The sequence below is a fragment of the Struthio camelus genome, chromosome 3, assembly GCF_040807025.1.
Source record: "Struthio camelus isolate bStrCam1 chromosome 3, bStrCam1.hap1, whole genome shotgun sequence".
NCBI classification, from domain to species: domain Eukaryota; kingdom Metazoa; phylum Chordata; class Aves; order Struthioniformes; family Struthionidae; genus Struthio; species Struthio camelus.
Window position 1 is genome coordinate 131485905 of NC_090944.1, and position 18012 is coordinate 131503916.

The 18012-nt window shown below is 38.5% G+C and overlaps 1 protein-coding gene across 1 annotated transcript in view; it reads right to left on the reverse strand.

Annotated features, from left to right (window-relative positions):
• Positions 1 to 18012, reverse strand: part of LOC104143450 (protocadherin Fat 4) — a 49687-nt gene that overhangs the window by 9726 nt on the left and 21949 nt on the right. The window contains exons 17-33 of the mRNA XM_009673949.2: positions 17739 to 17864; positions 17346 to 17603; positions 16928 to 17026; positions 16653 to 16825; positions 15565 to 15713; positions 14236 to 14543; positions 13469 to 13738; positions 12110 to 12247; positions 11290 to 11506; positions 10118 to 10276; positions 8150 to 8301; positions 6805 to 6973; positions 5647 to 5855; positions 4033 to 4215; positions 3200 to 3419; positions 1533 to 1669; positions 672 to 815 (exon numbers count right to left, since the gene is read on the reverse strand). Coding sequence (XP_009672244.2) covers positions 672 to 815; positions 1533 to 1669; positions 3200 to 3419; positions 4033 to 4215; positions 5647 to 5855; positions 6805 to 6973; positions 8150 to 8301; positions 10118 to 10276; positions 11290 to 11506; positions 12110 to 12247; positions 13469 to 13738; positions 14236 to 14543; positions 15565 to 15713; positions 16653 to 16825; positions 16928 to 17026; positions 17346 to 17603; positions 17739 to 17864 — 3111 coding nt within the window. The remainder of the gene's footprint in view (positions 1 to 671; positions 816 to 1532; positions 1670 to 3199; positions 3420 to 4032; positions 4216 to 5646; positions 5856 to 6804; positions 6974 to 8149; positions 8302 to 10117; positions 10277 to 11289; positions 11507 to 12109; positions 12248 to 13468; positions 13739 to 14235; positions 14544 to 15564; positions 15714 to 16652; positions 16826 to 16927; positions 17027 to 17345; positions 17604 to 17738; positions 17865 to 18012) is intronic.

Consider the following 18012-nt stretch of genomic DNA (forward strand, 5'->3'; position numbering starts at 1 on the left):
GCTCAGAGTTACTTGGTGCTTAAGCTGTAACACAAGAGCAGCAGCATGGGAAAGGGCCAATGGACACAGTTTCTTCCAGAAAATTATTTCTGGTATTCCAAAAGCCATACACATTTATAGCCTACAAAATATCCTTACATAACAAAGCATTTAGTGTTCTGCCTTAGGTATATCAAGGGCCCTGAGTTCGGCACAAACGTCTGGCCTATTTCAGCTCAAACAAAAACAGTAACGCACTAATTTTGAGAGCAAAGTTCACAGATTAGAACTTCTAATTCTAGATTTTCAGAGAGAGGAGAGGAGGAGGACGTTAATAAGTCAATGCAGGAAGTGAAGATTTCTTTGAAATCTTCTAGACTCCCCATGTGACTTGAGACAATGTGCTTCAGATTCCTCACCTGTCAAAGTGAGGTAGAAACAGCTGTTCAGTTGCCATAAAGCTTATTGGTTCACACTATCAAATATCCTGGAAGCTATATTTGGATATCGCTGTTAACAGTAATAATGAATTTGCAGGGGAAAAATTCCCACAGCGATACTAAAGAATACTACATGCACTGTGAGTACATTTTGAAGGGTAGGAACAATTTGTATTTCATGCCTAGAGAATGGAGAAAAATCTATTTGGGCTGCAGCTTAAAGCAGTCTCAGAATCAAAAACGAGTAGTTACCTGATCTTTGTCTGTGGCGTTCACAGTTATGACATGAGCACCTACAGGATTAATCACGTTTATAGAAGCGGAATAGGAATTCTGAAGAAATACTGGAGCATTATCATTCACATCAATCACTAGAACCATGACAGTAGTAGTTGCCTAGAAAACAAAATGGTTTCCTGCATTTTAGAATATTTAGAATGTCTTGTTTAGTGATAAAGTTTTGTTATTTGCATATGCAACAAAAAGCATTAATTAGACTTTGAAAATGCTCTTCTGAAGTACCAGGCTAGGTTTCATTTTGTGAACTCAACATCAGAAATCACTGCAGGATTTTAACATAAAAGAGAGAGTAAATTCAAAGTAACAGTAGGATTCTACTTTTCGAGAGATTTCTGAATAAATAGGAACAGTATGTATTTCGGAGGCCAGCAGGTCATACTGCAGGTGCTAGATCAGGATACGGGAACCACCACACGTTCTAGTTTTGTTAAATAGGCTTCTAATAACTTTTCAAATAAAAGAAACACAGCAGAGCTAGAACAATTTGCTGCAAATTACTTTTGCTGCCACGGAAAATTATCAGAGTATTTACAGTGTTAAGTAACAGCAGCAGGCAAGAATTCCTGTTCTGCAGCACAGGTTGGTGAAACAATTCAGTGTCAAATTCTACTACGCATAATTATGGAGTATTTGGACTAATTATAAAGTGTAGTACTTCTCAGCACGGGCACAGGTAGCAAAAATATGACTCTAAGCATGATTAGGTGACTACTTTCTTGTGCACAATAAACATCTTTCGTAGACCTCCCTCCCACTAGTTCAAATCCACTCTGACTAGGAACGTCACTGTTCATTACAGTAATGCTCTTTTACCTGATAAAAAGGGGCAGACTTATTGTTGACTGCGCTCACTGTAAGGCTGTATTTATTCATGGTTTCATAGTCTGGAGAGGTCTTTATCTTAATGTCCCCGTGTATTTCATCAATTTCAAATATATTTCCTCCACCACCTGAGATATAGTCAAAGAAGCATTATCAATTAATACATCTTAGAAACACATAATTAACTACACTCTTACGTGATACCTGTCTCTTAAGCTGATGAAGATCCTTTTTTAATATAGTAGGGGTAACACAGAAGAAAAACAGAGAAGATTTTGAGTGGAGGAGCAATTGAAACGTGAGCCAGCAGAATGGGTCAACAAGTCCTGCAGACAGATCTGTTTCACTCAAAAGTTAATAGTGCTTATGCTTACAGGGCATGTAAATGATGATGGACAGTACACTGGAATATGGGGATGAACCTCTGGAAACAAGTTCCTCCATGCTTGTGTAACTGTAGGATCAGAGGACACAAAGGCCTTTTACAGTCCTCGGACCTTCTGTATGTTCAGTCTCAGGTTACTGGTTGCAACAGTCATGAAGCACTGTAACAAGATAGTACTCCGGCCAAGAGTGCTAGGAAGAAATGTCATTAAATTTACTCTGGCTCTAATGAAGGTGGCCTGAATGACATACCCATCTGGAGAGAAAACAATTTGACTACCAAAAGACAGTGATTTTGACTGTTTTTGGCCACCCTTGTCCAAAGACATATCAAAAACTGTGTGCATATTGGAAATAAAAGATCCTAAAATACATAAGCTGTATATACATCTACTCATGATAGTCCAAACACCAGAAACAACTATTTCAACTCCTGGAGGCTTTGGTCCATAAGGCTCTAAATCTCCATCTCTGTCAGGTTTAGGTGCAGGGGCAAAGGAGTGTTTTTCCCAACTGTGATGCTATCAGCTACCACAGTTAAATGAGATAGGAAGCCCGAACCAGAGCTCTCAATCACTACTGCAGTTCCCTAGCTGGCACGTTAATGAAAAATGAAATTGCAGGCAGTTTACATTAATAGCCTGGGCAGAGATCTGAGGCAGCAGAGTAGGTGACACGGTGCCTGTTGTGCCACTTCTGCTGCAGGCGTAAACAGTACAAGCGTGAAGCAGACAGCTCTCCAGCACCCCTCAATAGTGAATCAGGTCCCTGATGCTTTTGTGATACCATTTACATCTGCTCAAAGTAGCGGTGAAATGCTCACAGTTCACAAGATGAGCAGACGCTTAACTTAGCAGCATTTGGCACCTTGTGGCACAGGCACAAACAGACAGGGCTGAATTAGGCCCTAAGACCTTTATTCGTCATTCAAGAAAGCTTTTTTTTTTTTTTTTTTTTAAATCAAAGTTACTCCTGCTGATTGCAGCTAAAGCGCTGGAGCAGTTAAAGAATTTTTAGAAATATGACGTTTAATTGTAATTAAGGGTATGATTAAAATTACAAAAATTGTAGTTCCTGCAAGAGAAGTTGCTACTCAACCAGTTCAAAGATTCTGTGAGCATAAATTAGGAAAATAACAAACCAGGCAAAAGTGAAACTCCTTGGCGTATGTGGAAAGGGATGAGCAGATAGCATGCATAACGCTATTTATGCTCCTAAGAGTGTAGACAACAAAGTGACCATTGTTTCAGTGCAATAAGAGAATCCCTTGTTACCTGTAAGGTTATACAGAATGAAGGCATTGTCTCCCACGTCTCTGTCAGTTGCTGTGACTTTTCCAACTATGAATCCCACCAGCACATTTTCATTTACACTGAATGTATTCACTGGATCAAACACAGGTGGCCAGTCATTAACGTCAATAATCTTTACGACAACAGTGCAATAACCCCTTTTCTTCTCAGGGATTCCATCGTCTTCAGCATATACCACAATCTGTAGGTTGCACAATTATTGATAATGGAATATAAATAGGTATTTGTATAAGGATTAAAAGATCTGGATGATTCTTAAACTTTGGAGTAGTCTTAGTAATTTAAACTCAAATTTTGAACTCACTTCAAAATAACTATTGAAAAATTAAGGCGTATTTGTTTGATTTAAAAAGTCTTTCTATACGGAACAAACTAATTCACCAGTATTTTTTCCTGAAGCAAAATAGGTTCATAAAGAATATTCAGTAGTGGCAGCAACAACAAGAGAAGTTTTAATTGAGGGTCTTATCTCCAAGATCGCAGTCCAGTAGAGGTTCAAGCAAAGAGACAACACCGAATACATGAACTGTCACCATGAAGTTAGTTATTCATGTGCTCAGGTGTCTGAGTGTTTGCCGGACTGGGAGTCTATAAGCCTTGCTTGAATTTCAGGTAAGGCATTACAATCTGCGTCTTGCTTTAATAATGAATCATATCTTGAGATGCACGTTTAAAACAATGCATAAAGTTTTCAAGCCTGATCAAGCTAAAAGAAAACAAAAACGTCACCAATTATCGTAGGGAAGGATAAAGAGCTCTGAATTATGAAATGGTTTAAGAAATCTAAAGCAAACCTGATATTCTGTAGCTTCTTCTTCATAATCAAAGGAGACAGTGGAGTAAAGAATTCCCGTAGCTTCATCTATTCTGAATTTTAGTCTGTCTCCACTGAGAATGCCATATGTTAGGAAACCATTTCTCCCTGCATCATTATCCTGAGCTTTCAGCTGCACAATCTGAGTAGTAGCGGGTGAATTCTGTCAAGAAAGAACAGATTGAGGCTGTCACAGGCTTTCGTTAGCTGCAATTTCTGGAATTATATGAAGGAGGGGTAGCAGACACCACACTTACAACAGTATAGACACTTTTAAATTAAAATTACACAGTTCATTCAGCACAGTAGGAGAATCTCTTGTTTTCTGTAATACAAGAGTTATGTTCTATGTAATGCATAGAACAGTTATTTGCCCCCCATTTCTATCTAAAGCAGTGATCTTCAGGGACAATCACCATGTTTTCAAATAGGACCAATGATAAACACAAGTGTCTGGCTTGCCTTTAAGGAATTACTAAAGTTCAATAACATCTAGTCCTCCTTTGAAACTCAAGAGACATTCTCAACTTCAAAATCATGTTTCTGTATGAATGCTATTTGGCTAATAACCATTCTTCTCAGCTGTGAGGACAGAAGAAAAATTCTCTATTCCTTCCTTTAAAAAAAAAACTGTTATTTGCATTAACATTGACAGTAAATATCAGTGTTTCACTTGTACAGCTGTTTGAGACCCGATCTAAAGTTACATGATCCAACGGGACATCCAACAGTTCCCTCCTGTATAAATATTTCACATGCAAATTAATTTTTAAGTTTGAGAAAGGTGATTCTAACTCTTCCCCATTAAACTAACTGGGAACTTTAAAAATATGTGTAATAGTTACATCTATATTTAGCTCAATGTTAGAAATTGATTAGATAAGATTAGAATGTCTTAAAGAGAATTTACGTGAACCAGCTGGTAATACCAGGCAAGGTATGTGCTATAGAAAATAGAAACATGATCAATGCGCTTCTTTTAAAAATATATCTAGCAGATGAAAGTATGAAAAGTGGTGTTTAAAATGCAAAACAGTGAAATGTTGGGCTAGATATTTTTGCATAAATAAATGCTGTGGCTTCCTTTGCAGGCTTCCAAAACATAACAGCAGGAGAATGAAATCTGCCTCGTATCATGCTATGGATAACTTCGGGGCAGGAAGAGTCATAATAGATCATATTTTATCAAAAGGAGAAATGGTGCTACTTTAGAGGAGACTTCGGCCTGCTATTTCTCTGTATGAAGCTCCTTTACAAGCTGATAAAGGGTCTGCAGGGTGACAAGCGCGTCCACTAGACTGGAAATGCACAGTAAGTTGCCCTGTGCACAAATATGCAAGATGGAGCGGCTATTTTTTGCTTCATGGGGACCTTCGTTAGCAAAAGCTTCCCTTTTCCTTCAATATGTTCACATTTCTGGGCCTTTCTCTTTAGGTATGGGAAGTTTCAGGTGGAAACAAACCCTAGAACATCATATGGCAGAATGGTAGGCCCCTCCAGTTCCAGGATGATTACTTGTATAATCAACATAAGACATTTTTTATTATTTTGAGGGTTCATTTTTGTGATTCAGTTTGGGATGAAATTTTCTTACCTCTTCCAATTTTTCTTCTACTAGAGAGGATGAGAAAACTGGAGGGAAATTGTTTTCATCAATGACTTCTACAGACACAGAAACTTGATTATGTATGCCATGGTTAGATGAATCTGTTGCTTGCACATTAAAAGAGACTGGAAAGTGTTCTACTGTCAAATTCTTTCTTGTTCTTATGATACCAGTGGATGGATCGATAATAAAATACCCTGTTAAAAAAAAAAAAAACAGAAATTATTCTATTATTTTATTATTTTTTAAACTGAAGATATGGGCCCCTTAATGCAAGCTACATATTATGTATATGACTATCATCTGTTACGGTGTCCTTCACAGAACAAAATAAAATACAATATGGATTTGCATGAATGTCAGAAGTATCCAGGGCTATAATTAACACAAAAAAAATATTTTAGAAGGCCAGGATGGGAACAACAGGGGAGAAGCTCACAATTCTCCAGCAGGAGTCCTTCACCTTCCCCTGAAATAGTGAGAGATTATTTGATTGTGATTCAGTCAGCAATTATTGTCTTTCCAACGAACGCCCGTTCTTACTGACAAGAGGAATTTGCCAGTAACTTTAAGGGGACCACAGCTTCATGCAGAACACTTTACAAAAAAAGAAATACATGGAGGCTACATGTGATGTAAAAATATAATCAGTTCTAGGGCTTTTATTATCAGTAAAAAGAAACACCTGACTCAAAGCACTGATCCAGGTGATCCCATGTAAATTCACTCTATATGTTCAACTTTGTTAAGAAAATGTTGATGAGTTAGTTTTTCACCACCGAGACTTATGCTGGACTAGGTATTGTCTTTCCACTCCACTGTAACTTTATGCCTAACCAGGTACCACCTGATCTCCTGCAGCAGACATGAAAAAGCATAAAGCCAGTGAATCACGTCTGTACTATGTGGCTCTAGCTAATCTGACAGAAATTTGGTCATGTGCCCACACTTGATCCATACCAAATTTGTACCGCTGGATGATACAATAGTCTATACATCCAGTATTAACACGGGTAGAACTGAGATAAAAGCAAAGGAAGAGATAGAAGAAATAATCCAAAAGCTAAATGCTCTGTAGCAATAGTTCTTTAACACACCTTCTTCCTTCTTATTTCACGTAAACAGCTTACCTTTTCCATAGCTTACCGTTTACATCACCAGATACAATACTGTATATCACGGGGACCTTATACAACACACTGATCTGTACTACGAAAGTATCTGGCAGCGCCTTCTCACTCAGAGGGGCAGGTTGATAGACTGCTTCAGAGAACACTGGGAATGAAATGTTGATGGGAGCAATCATTACTGACACCTGCAGGGAAAAAAAACATGACCACAGTGGTCATATAGCTATGGTTTCAGGTTTAGCAGAATTTTCAGGATCACAACAGTAAAAGTCTAGAACTTTGTCAGAAAGAAAAAGTTTATGATTGCTGCATGCTGAGTTTGACACGTTCGTATCTCGAAGGTAGCGAAGGTTAGTGAAAGATGCCAGCGACCTCATTAGTATAGCTTCACCAGTATGTTTTCCTAAATATAGAGAGGGATTCCAGTTCATCACATGCAACACACTTCAGATGATCTGTCTTGCTAAACAGTTTTCAGAAAGAGGTACTAATCTGTATTTGTAACAGATTTTTCCACACGGTATGTGTATGAGCAGAGCAGGAGTTGCGAAACAGGTCTGGAAGTACACAGCTTTAAAGTACTGTATATATTTAAAACAATTAAAGCTGATTTTATATATGAAAAATGGTGGCAGTCTATAAATAAATAATGCCTCATGTTTCACAAAAATAATGACAACTTCTTTCTAAATGAGGCCAGCCAGCTGCTGTCCAATGCTCTGAAGAATGAGGGCTCATAATTCTACATTTTTAAATTCAGTTGAATGTAATTTTGGACATGTTTTTGTCCATACACATTTCTAGTCCTTTTTTGAATTCTGTGTGAATTTTAAGCTGTGATGTTTAGCAAAAGTTCACCAGGCAGTTATAAGCAGTGTAAACACTTTTTCTTTTTTTCACATTTAAATATCTCACTCTTCAATTTAAAAGTCCTTTTTTTTTCCTTGTATTATAGAGAATAAACCGGAACATCTGACTTGCTGTCTCCTGTTTACCATGTCACATACTTCCATTACATCCCCTCTTACTGTCCCACACTTTTGACCTTGCATAGAAGTCTCCATTCCTCTAATATTCCTCCCTCGTGATCCATAGCTTCTGTCTTTGCTACATCTTTTCTGAAATGGAATGATCAAAACAATGATGGGTGGTGCGTCAGCAATGGCTACAGTGGCATAACTCTATAAATGCTGTCATTCGGTATCCCATTCTTGAAACAGAGCGGGACTTTGACGTTCTGACTCCAGTTTTGTGGTTTTGCCTCCTAATGCCCATTCCCTGGAGGAGTTACCCTCAGCTTAGAATAAAACAATTTGGTGAATAAACTGTGCAAGCAGATACCGAGGCAAAAATTTCAGTACCTTGACAGAAGATGAAAGAGGTGGCAGACCCAAATCCGTAGCAGTGACTGTCAAAGAGTAATACAGAGGAACAGTCTGCTTTGACAAGTCTCTTGTTAAAGTGAGTTGTCCTGTGGTACTGGAAAGATTAAACAGGCCTTCTGAGTTTCCATCTGAAGAGACAAAAACAGGTGATGGAAATGTTCAACAGAGCCAGCTGAGTCAAGTGACTGAATTATAAGCCCAGATTTAAGAGACATGGTGGAAACTGTAATCAGTATATGTGATTTGGCACAAAATATCCGGACTCTCTTGATTCTTCATCTAAATCACAGAATCATTCAGGCTGAAAGGGCCCTCCCGAGGCCTCCAGTCCAACCGCTTGCTCAAAGCAGGGTCATCACTGAATTCAGATCAGGCTGTTCAAGGCTTCATCCTGTCAAGTGTTGAAAACCTCCAAGGATGGCCTCGCTGTGCAACCTGTTCCAGTGTTTAATTATCCTCATAGTGGATTTTGTTTTTCCTTATATCTAGCTAGTCAGAACTCCACATTTCAGTTTATAATCATTGTCTCTCTTCCTCCTGTCGTGCATCTCATGCTAGTATAGAGCCTAGCTCCATCTTCTCAGTAACTTCCTCCTGGGTATGGGAAGAGAGATCCCCGACGCACCCTCCCTTCATCCGCTGCTGGTACTTGCTCTCCTCCTTGGCCCTTGCCTCCCGTCACAAACGCCTGGAATACCTTGCCAGTGAGGACCAAGGCAGAGATGGCACTGAGTATGTCAGTTGTACCTGTATCCACTGTCACTAAATCATCCATCACAATAGGCAGTGGGCCCACGTTTTCCTTTTTCGTTCTTTTACTGCTAATGAAATGGGAGAGACTCTTTTTGTTGGCCCTGACATACGCTGCAAGCGTCAGGTTTCGGTGAGCTTTGGCTTTCTTAGCACACTCTGTACGTGCCCAGGCAATGTTTTCACAGTCTTCCTTTGTAGCCTGTCCTTGCGTCCACCCTGGTATACTGCCTTTTGCCCTGGGGTTCAGTCAAAAATTCTCTGTTTAGCCAAGTCAGTCTTCTAACACATCCAATTATTTTCCTGAGCAGCAGGAGGGACCAGACCTGTGCTTGATGGATGCTGGCCTTAAGGATGAACCAACTCTCTTGAACTCCTTTGCCCATCAGAGCTGCCTCCCACAAGATCGCACCTATTAGTTCCCTGAATAAGCTGAAGATTGGTGTCCTAAAGTCCAGGGTTTGTACTCTCCTGCTTGCCTTCCTCACCCCCCTTAGGATCTTGAATTTCATTATTTCAGGATCACTACAGCCAGTGCTGCCATTAATTATCCCATCCCCAAGCAGTTCGTTCTCGTTCATGAGTAAAACGCATGAAATAGTACTTGCTTTCACATAGCGGTGTCAGAAACTGTATCAAGGGCTGACGGTTTACAAACTCCCTATTGGGAAGCTGGGAGCTGAGCATCAATTAAGAACTGGGTCTTCCAGGTGCCTGCTTTAAGGTTATGCTGTCCTTGATGCATGATAGCTATAGAGACCACATACGCTTTGTAGACGCTGTTATTGCGATGTAACTGTTAGAGCTTAGAAATACTCAGCCATACATGGTCTCCCCTGTTCAAATGTACCTGCCCTATCTTGTGTTTTGTTAGATTCCAAATTCAAGGTAGTCTTGTAACTGAAATCTAAAATTCCCAATGACTTCTGTGGGACAAGGATGTCCTACTTTGTTTCACTGGAAGCCTCCATCCTGACTGGAGTTTTTGGATACCTCTATAATATAATTTCTCTTTACATTTTAGTTCTGTGCATGGATGATTCGTAACACTGGACTTCTATGGGATTTTTACAGATGTAGGGTTTCATTGTACCTGACTTTTGCAAGTTCGCTTCATTTTACAAAAAATGTTAACAATTTATCAGGATGCAAGTACTCTGGTAATAAGCACCCATGAGAGTTTTTCTAACATACCTGTAATATTGTAGAATATGCCTTCATCATAACTTTTGTTTTCATCTCTTGCATTGATATCTACTACCAGTGTGCCAGCTGTAGAATTGTCAGGAAGGATCTGGTGATATGAGGGCTTGTCAAATAGGGGTGCTTCTTCATTAAGATCTTCCACGGTAACTAAGAAAACAAGGTACATGTCTGAGCGCAAATACGAGTTTCACCTAAATGGTTACAGGCTATTTCTTCAGCTAATATAAACCGGCAGAGCTCCTTTGAACTAAGTTGGAGTTCTTTCAGTTTAAATCAGAGAGCAACATTGTTTTCCATACTTCAAAACTCCTGCCTTTGTGGATTATTTACTGCCCAGGTAATAGTTTCCTCACAATGGCTGAACTGCTAGCATACTGTCACTACTATCTGTCATGAATAATATCATCCTCTTGTTTCTCTGGGCTTCCTTCTATGCCTCTGTTAATCTGATCTCTCTTGTCGTTAGCTTAAATCGCAAGAACCGACAGACAGGATTGGTTAGTTCTATGTTTGTACATGACCTGGCACAGTAGGGTCACGGCCCACAATTAGTGAAGCAGAGCCCTACAGCAACATAAGTAACGCAGAACAAAAAGTAACGTGATGAACACTTTCAGTCAAACTGATTAAAACTAGGGCTGGCAAAAAAAAAAAAAAAAAAAACAGGACAACAATTTCACAAACATCATTTGTGTTGTTTTCTATTTTACAGAGTTTGGAAAAAAGTCCTACTTTTTGCAGAAAATCTAAGATGGTAGTGTCATTTTAACTTTATTTTTGTAACATTTAAAAAAATTCAATTTTTTTCACCAATCAATAAGTAGCTTTACAGTAGATCAGCTGAATGATGATTTTGTAAATTTTTTCAATCAAAATGTCAAAAGGTACTCTAAAAATGCTATAGAAAAATTTGTGAAAGCATTGAAGTAAGTAATGTCAGTGTGTGGGAAAAAAATCGTCATTTTTGACCAAAAAACCCACAACCTTTTTTGAGAAAAAATAATCTAGCAATAGTTAAAGATGTCATATCATCAATTCTAATAATTTACTTTGGCAGACTGTATTACTGTTGAAGTCTGTCTTTGTGCCTTAAAGCTACACATGCTGAAATATTCCCTACGAGAAACCAATGTAAATTTTCTCTAGTAAACTAGAGCTACCTGTAATGTTTGCTGTGTCCTGTAAATATGGTTCTGCAGGATTGAAAGCTTTCAGAATAAATGTATGCTGGGCACAACTTTCATAGTCCAGAGGTTGAACAGTTGTAATATTTCCAGAAAGTTCTCCAACATAAAATGAAGAAGTCTCTCCAATTATAGTGTAACGAATAATAGCATTGTACCCTATGTCTTTATCCATGGCTGTTGCACTCAAAATCTAAACAAGAAAAAAAGGGTTTAGAGCAGAACGAAGGGAGTGGCAAAACAGACACATAAGGTTGGTATTTAACTACATGCTATTACTGCCTGAATTACTCATCTGTCCATTAATGGCATTGCTAGAATACTGATGCAGCATCTAGCAGCGCAAGTAACGGAGATATCTTAGGTTACGCCTCTTTCTTTGATTCTTGTGAACCACTAGTTCACATCTGCAAGGTGGATATGGAGCCAGAAACGGATATACGGGGGGAAGGACAGGACATCTTAAGAGTGAGGAAGTCCTGGATACACGCACAATGCGTAGAGCAGCAACATGCTGCCTGTAGGTCCTCTGCAAACTGGATCTGCATGGTTTGGCATCACTGCTAAGGGCAGAAGAGGAAGGGAGAAGGACATGAAGAGAGCTTTAGGAACATTCGGTGTGAGGGACACTCCACTGTCATATAAAAATAACGCACTGTCTGGTTTTGTAGACCCCCCCACAGTCAAAACAACATATACACCACTGCACAGTCATCATGGATTAGTACCACTTCTAAGCTGACACAGGCAGTACAACTGCAGAAGAACAGGGTTACTTATTCTTAATGCCACGTACCACATGTGGAGGCTCATTCTCTTTTACAGCCACAGTGTACGATTTCTGGGGGAACACTGGTGGGTTGTCATTCACATCTTCTACAGTGATGCTTAAAACCAAGCTTGCAGATTGTGACGGTTTGCCAGAATCAGTAACCTGTGAAGAAAAAAAACGTGTCTTTAAATACAGCACTATGCTGATACAAATTCACTTTACCAGCCCAACTTTATTCCAAACATTTTGAAAGTCTCAGAAGACTTTCTGCTGGACTAGTTATCACCCAATTACACTGCTGTAACTCTGTGCCTGATTTGGTGTCGCGTGTCTTTTGCAGCTGGTATCATCACCGTATCATGTGCTCTGGCTCATTTCACGATCCATTAATGAAATGCGCAAGCCTGATCCAGATCATATGTGCCGTGTGATCAGACACGGCAATAATCAGCATAAAACCCATGACCTGAAGATGCCTGTCTGTGATGTGGCCTTTAAAAGAGTAAGTAAATCCCTCGCATTTTGACGGCTTGAACTGTCTGCAAGGCAAGTCGTGTAGGATAGCTAGCATGTGGTAAATTCTCAGTGTAGTTTACATTGCACTAACATCCGCCCTGGAAAATTCCTAACCTAGAGGATCATATACACAATTCTTAATTAATCTTAACAAGTGCCTACATTTATTAATTCTAGAATTTTCAGAAGACACTGTTCAGTTTTTAATATGCTTCCTCGTAGTTCTGAATAATTCCAGTGAGTTCCTTGCTGCGTTAAATAATTCAGTCAGGTAATCTAAGTCAGCAGTAAAGATCTCCCTGAAGTACGTTTGTACATAGTGGAACAGTCATCTGTAGGCTTAAACATCAATTTAACTGATTAACAGCAACAGAATCAATGGAATCAACGAGAATAGAGAGATGCTTATAAAATAAATGTAGTGGGATGAAACTCTACGCTTTTACATTTTTAACAGGGATATCCAAATTCATTTCACGTATTTTTAAACAGTCTAAATATACACATTTTGAAAAGCGAAAAAACTAAGTGAAAGGGACAAACAATTTGGATTGGCAAAGCAAATAAAGAAATATGGCAGCATGGCAGCTGCGCAGTCTAAAACGGACTCAGGAATTCTTTGCAGGTCTCACAGTAAGGTAGAGTGTGGCTTTATGATGTCATGGGTCATTTATTGACTAATAACAATTTACACGGTGCAAAATAAAGTTCTGGGTACAAAACACATTAAAAACAGTCAAAACTCATGAACGAATTCTAATGGAATTCACTAAGACGAATTTTCTTGTGATGGTTCAGTATTCTCTCTCTCTCTTTCTCTCTCTCTGTTGAGAATCTTGCAAACTTACATCAAATCTGTCAACTTACTATTATTTTCAGTTCATAACTGTCCGTCATTTCTCTGTCTAAGGATTGCATTGTCATCAGCTTGCCAGTGGAACTATTAATATGGAACATTCCAGCAAAATCATCTTGCAAAGAATAGCTTAAAAGTGCATTAACTCCTATATCCAGGTCAGTAGCAGAAAATATGCCCAAGTCTAGCATGCTTTCATTCTCACGAGCTGATAGTTTAGTCTGAATCAATGTTGAGAAAACTGGAGGATTGTCATTGATGTCATTCAGCCTGACAGTTACCTGCATTGAGAAAAGAAACACATATTTGAGCTACGGAAACAGTTATTTAGGTCTATGGAACACTACAGACAAAAAAACCAAGGGGATACAAAACAACTTCCATCTCAGATTTTTTTTACTCTTCACTGCTACAAGTAAGCCAAACTATATAAACTAGGAGAGATGGGCAGAATTAATAATCCAGGGCTTTTTAGCTCATCTACTTCATGCATTTGAGAGAACTACACATAGAATCAGTTTCAGTGTTGTTCAGTTTCTCCGATTATGGGTTGTTCACAGAGCAACTCTATCAGGATGTGATACAATTTTTGACGTTGACAATATTTCAAGATGGTAACATCCCCTTAGAAAAAACAGAAATTAAATGCAAATAAGCTCTCAAAATACTCAAAATGCTCATGCTTGCATAACAGATTACACTATTATTCGGGTATTGTTTTTATATCTTAACATTACACTCCTTTTTAAAAAATATTTTAAAATGCAATGTCATGTACCAAAGCAACAGCTGTATTGGGTGGCACCACAGAATCAACTGCTTCTACAATGATGCTGTAGAGGTCTTCTTCTTCTCGGTCTAGCCTGGCAAGAGTCATAATGTCTCCTTGCTCACTAATAGAGAACTTGTCACTATGTGATTTCAGAGAATATACTACTTGTACAGCTTGGCTTCCAGTCAGAGCCTTCACAGAGCCAACGGCAGTCCTGATCGGTTCCTCTTCTGGAATGCTGAACTCATAGATGGAGCTCTCAAAAATCAGTCCAAAGTCAGTGTTATTTACCAGCAAGTAGAGAGTAACAGAGGCTAATGAGAGAAAACACATAAAAAATAGTGCAATTACTCTTAAAATAATCATGACCTGTGCTGTATTTCTCTAAGTTTTAAGGAACTAACAGAAATTGACAAAAACTGGCATGTAGCAAAGAGGAATTAAAAGAAAAAATCAACAGTGATAAGGAATAATATGTATCACATAAAACACAATGACTTTTATACGTAGCTAACATCACAGAATAACCCAGCTTCACTGACTACAGCGATGTTGCTCTGATAGAATAGAAGCAGAGCAAGGATCAGCGATTTGAAATCAAAAGGATATGCAACTGCTTTCCAGCCCTCAGTTCACATCCTTCTCAGCTTCCTTTTTCCTAGGGATCCAAAGAAGCGAAGTCTTAAGCTAAATAGCTTTGTACCAAAAGGGGAAAGATATATATAAAACCGTACAAGCGCAAATTCTATCAGGGCCAGTCACCCTATTTTAAGAAAATCAGGTGTGCCTTTTATTCATGAGCAATCAAAACTAACCCCTAAAATTACATGGAAAGAATGGTTATAGAAAATATCATGTGACTGAATATTTTTTTGAAAGAATAGAAACTTGTGCAGAGGGATCTTTGCCATTTGTTAATTTGGTTAAATGTTCTAATTCTAAGAAAATTAAGAAAAATTGAAAGAGAAACACACTTTACCACTATGATTTTAACACATCTTTTTAGAGTGCCTATTACCACCAAGTCCTGTTTTTTGTACCAGGAATACCACAGCAGTAAATACAGAAATCATATTTCTAATCAGGATTACTAAACTAAGTCCTTTATTAATATGATCAGCTGGGAGGAAATCAAAGAATAAAAAAAGAAACAACCACATAAGTGTTCATCATTGCTGAAATGTAACAGGCATTCTAGCCATAATTCAGTTTGACTTCACTGTGGTGGGATTTATCGAAAATTTCAATGCTTGTAAAGGTTACGCAACCATGGAAGTTGCCAATGCATTTGGATACTATGTGGGAAGAAAAAAAAGTTGAGAAGACATCATTTACCATTTGATGTAAGCTGAGGAACTCCATGGTCAGCAGCAATAACTATCAGTGTAATGACTGCATCAGCTGTAATATGGGCCAAATTAGTGCTGAGAGTGATTTCTCCAGTATGGTTATTTATATGGAAATCATCAGAATGGTTCATGAAACTGTATTAGAGAGAAATCAGTATAACATTCATATCAATGACATAGGAAGTACCCTCTACTTACTGTTAAAACTACTCTAACAAGCACCCAACAGGTAGTATTTGCCGATTTATAAAGAATGGTTAAGCAGCATGTTTTAATTGCTGTGTCATTAGCCTAAACACATCCGCCTTTTTATTTCCAAGCGTGTCTTTCATCCTGAGGAAAGAGAGTATTCATGCCTTCAGTTTCCATTATATCCCAAGTGTTTGATTTTCCATGAGCAGAAGGCAGGTACTACACTCTCAGCTGCTTACAGTTCAGCGACCCAAGAAATGCAGGTGACGTTCATTTGAAGACGGCAATCCTGCTAATTCCTAGTGTTCTGCACACTCCTGAGGGTAACTGGTTTGCTCACAAGAACAAATAACATGTTTAAAGTAGAACGTCGTCTCATAGCTAAAAATAATCTCTTTCAGTACACTATATTTAAATACTCACAATTTTCTGACTCATTCAACTATCCTTCTCAATCTATATACTTTTGATGTCAGGATACCATGGTATTTTCCACGATACAAGTCTCATCCAAAACCTTCTTCAATTAACTTTTTATGCATAGCTCATAATGGAAGTTACTATTTCCTGATCTCCCCCTCCTAGAAAGTACATGATGTGTGAACAGAATGATAGTCATTCTTTGAGATCATCCTGCTTTCTACTCAGAAACTCCAACATGTTATACAAAATTTCAGAATTACAAACACGTCTTGGCATTGTAGAGCTCTAAAACACTGAGTAAAAATAGCACTCCTTTTTCCTAAGTTTAAAAATGATTACTGAAGACAGCACTTGTAAAATATCTATGAATAGGTCTTATCTTCTTGTGTCCCTCTGTGAAATAAAAATACTCTTCTGTTTCTTTAACGAAAGATACTTATTCACCTCACAGAAATTTACCTGTATGAAATAACAGAATTGTTCCCAACATCAAGGTCAGTAGCAGACACCGACAGTACAGAAACTCCTTCTTTTGCCGTTGCTACACGTACGCTGGCTGAGTATTGTGTTTTCATAAATTGAGGAGGGTTATCATTCACATCTAATACTTGAATGCTGACATATGTGAAATTCTGGAGGGATGACAGGAGAAAACCATGAAAGAAAATGTATACACATTTAAATTTATGAATAAAAGGATGTTGATACAAGAATAAAGTGATCCTCTCTGTTACCTGCCTCTGAGGTACTCCATTATCAGATGCCACCAACAGCAGCTCATAATTCTCTTTGGTTTCTCGGTCTACATAGCCGTTAACCAAAATGGTTCCATCCTAGAGAAGGTAATACAGTTCAGTGCACTGATCATTTTGTACCACTCTTGTACACTGAGTTCTCAAAAGAGATAAGGGATTGAAATCCTCTGTTCTCCTTTAGACAAATATAGTTCGGATTCAAAGCAACATCTGACCAGTATCACTTAGCCTTTGGTCCTGGACTTGCATTTCCAGACTGGGTCTGAGTGTTATTTTTGCCTCCGTGCATGCTAGAATGGTTACTGACAATTCTTTCTACCTGATGAGAATAACTCTGCCAAGTAACCTGGAGAAAAACAGTATCTAGATATTGTTTTCGGCATATCCAAACCTTTACCTGTTGGATGGCATACGGATTATCCCCATCCACAGCTGATACGTAATATGTAATTCGCGCATTCTCTCCTTCATCCAAATCCGTAGCAGCTACATGTCCAACGACAGCAGGAGCACCTAATATGTAATCTCCCTCTAGGACTGCAAAACTGTACGGCAGCATCTGAAACTCTGGGTTATTATCATTGACATCCAGGACTGTGATATGGAACAAGGCGCTTGAATTAAGCCCGTTCGTTTCAGCATCAACTGCCCATACCTGCCAAAGCAAGAAATGGAAATGGAATATTAGTTGACTGTACTGTCATTTCAGCTAGCTGATGAAGATGCAAAAAAGGGGTGAGGGGAATAAAGTAGAAACGGGTCAAAGCTGCAAATCTGCCCCCAAATTTACTTGTAAAGTAAATCCAGATGCAGTCTCCCTGTCCAGTTCTGTGTCATTCCTTAATGAAAGTACTCCAGGGATATCCACAGTAAACAAAGTACTGTTATGAACAAAGTGTCCCTGAGAAAAGCCAGCCTAAAAAGAAAACATAGTTTATTTACGATTAAGATGACAAATATTTAAGATTAAAAAAAATATTATCTACATTAAGACGTTTCTATAGGACTCTTCATTCTTGAAGCACAAGTGCCAGATTGAAAAAATGAAGCTTTCCAAACTGAGC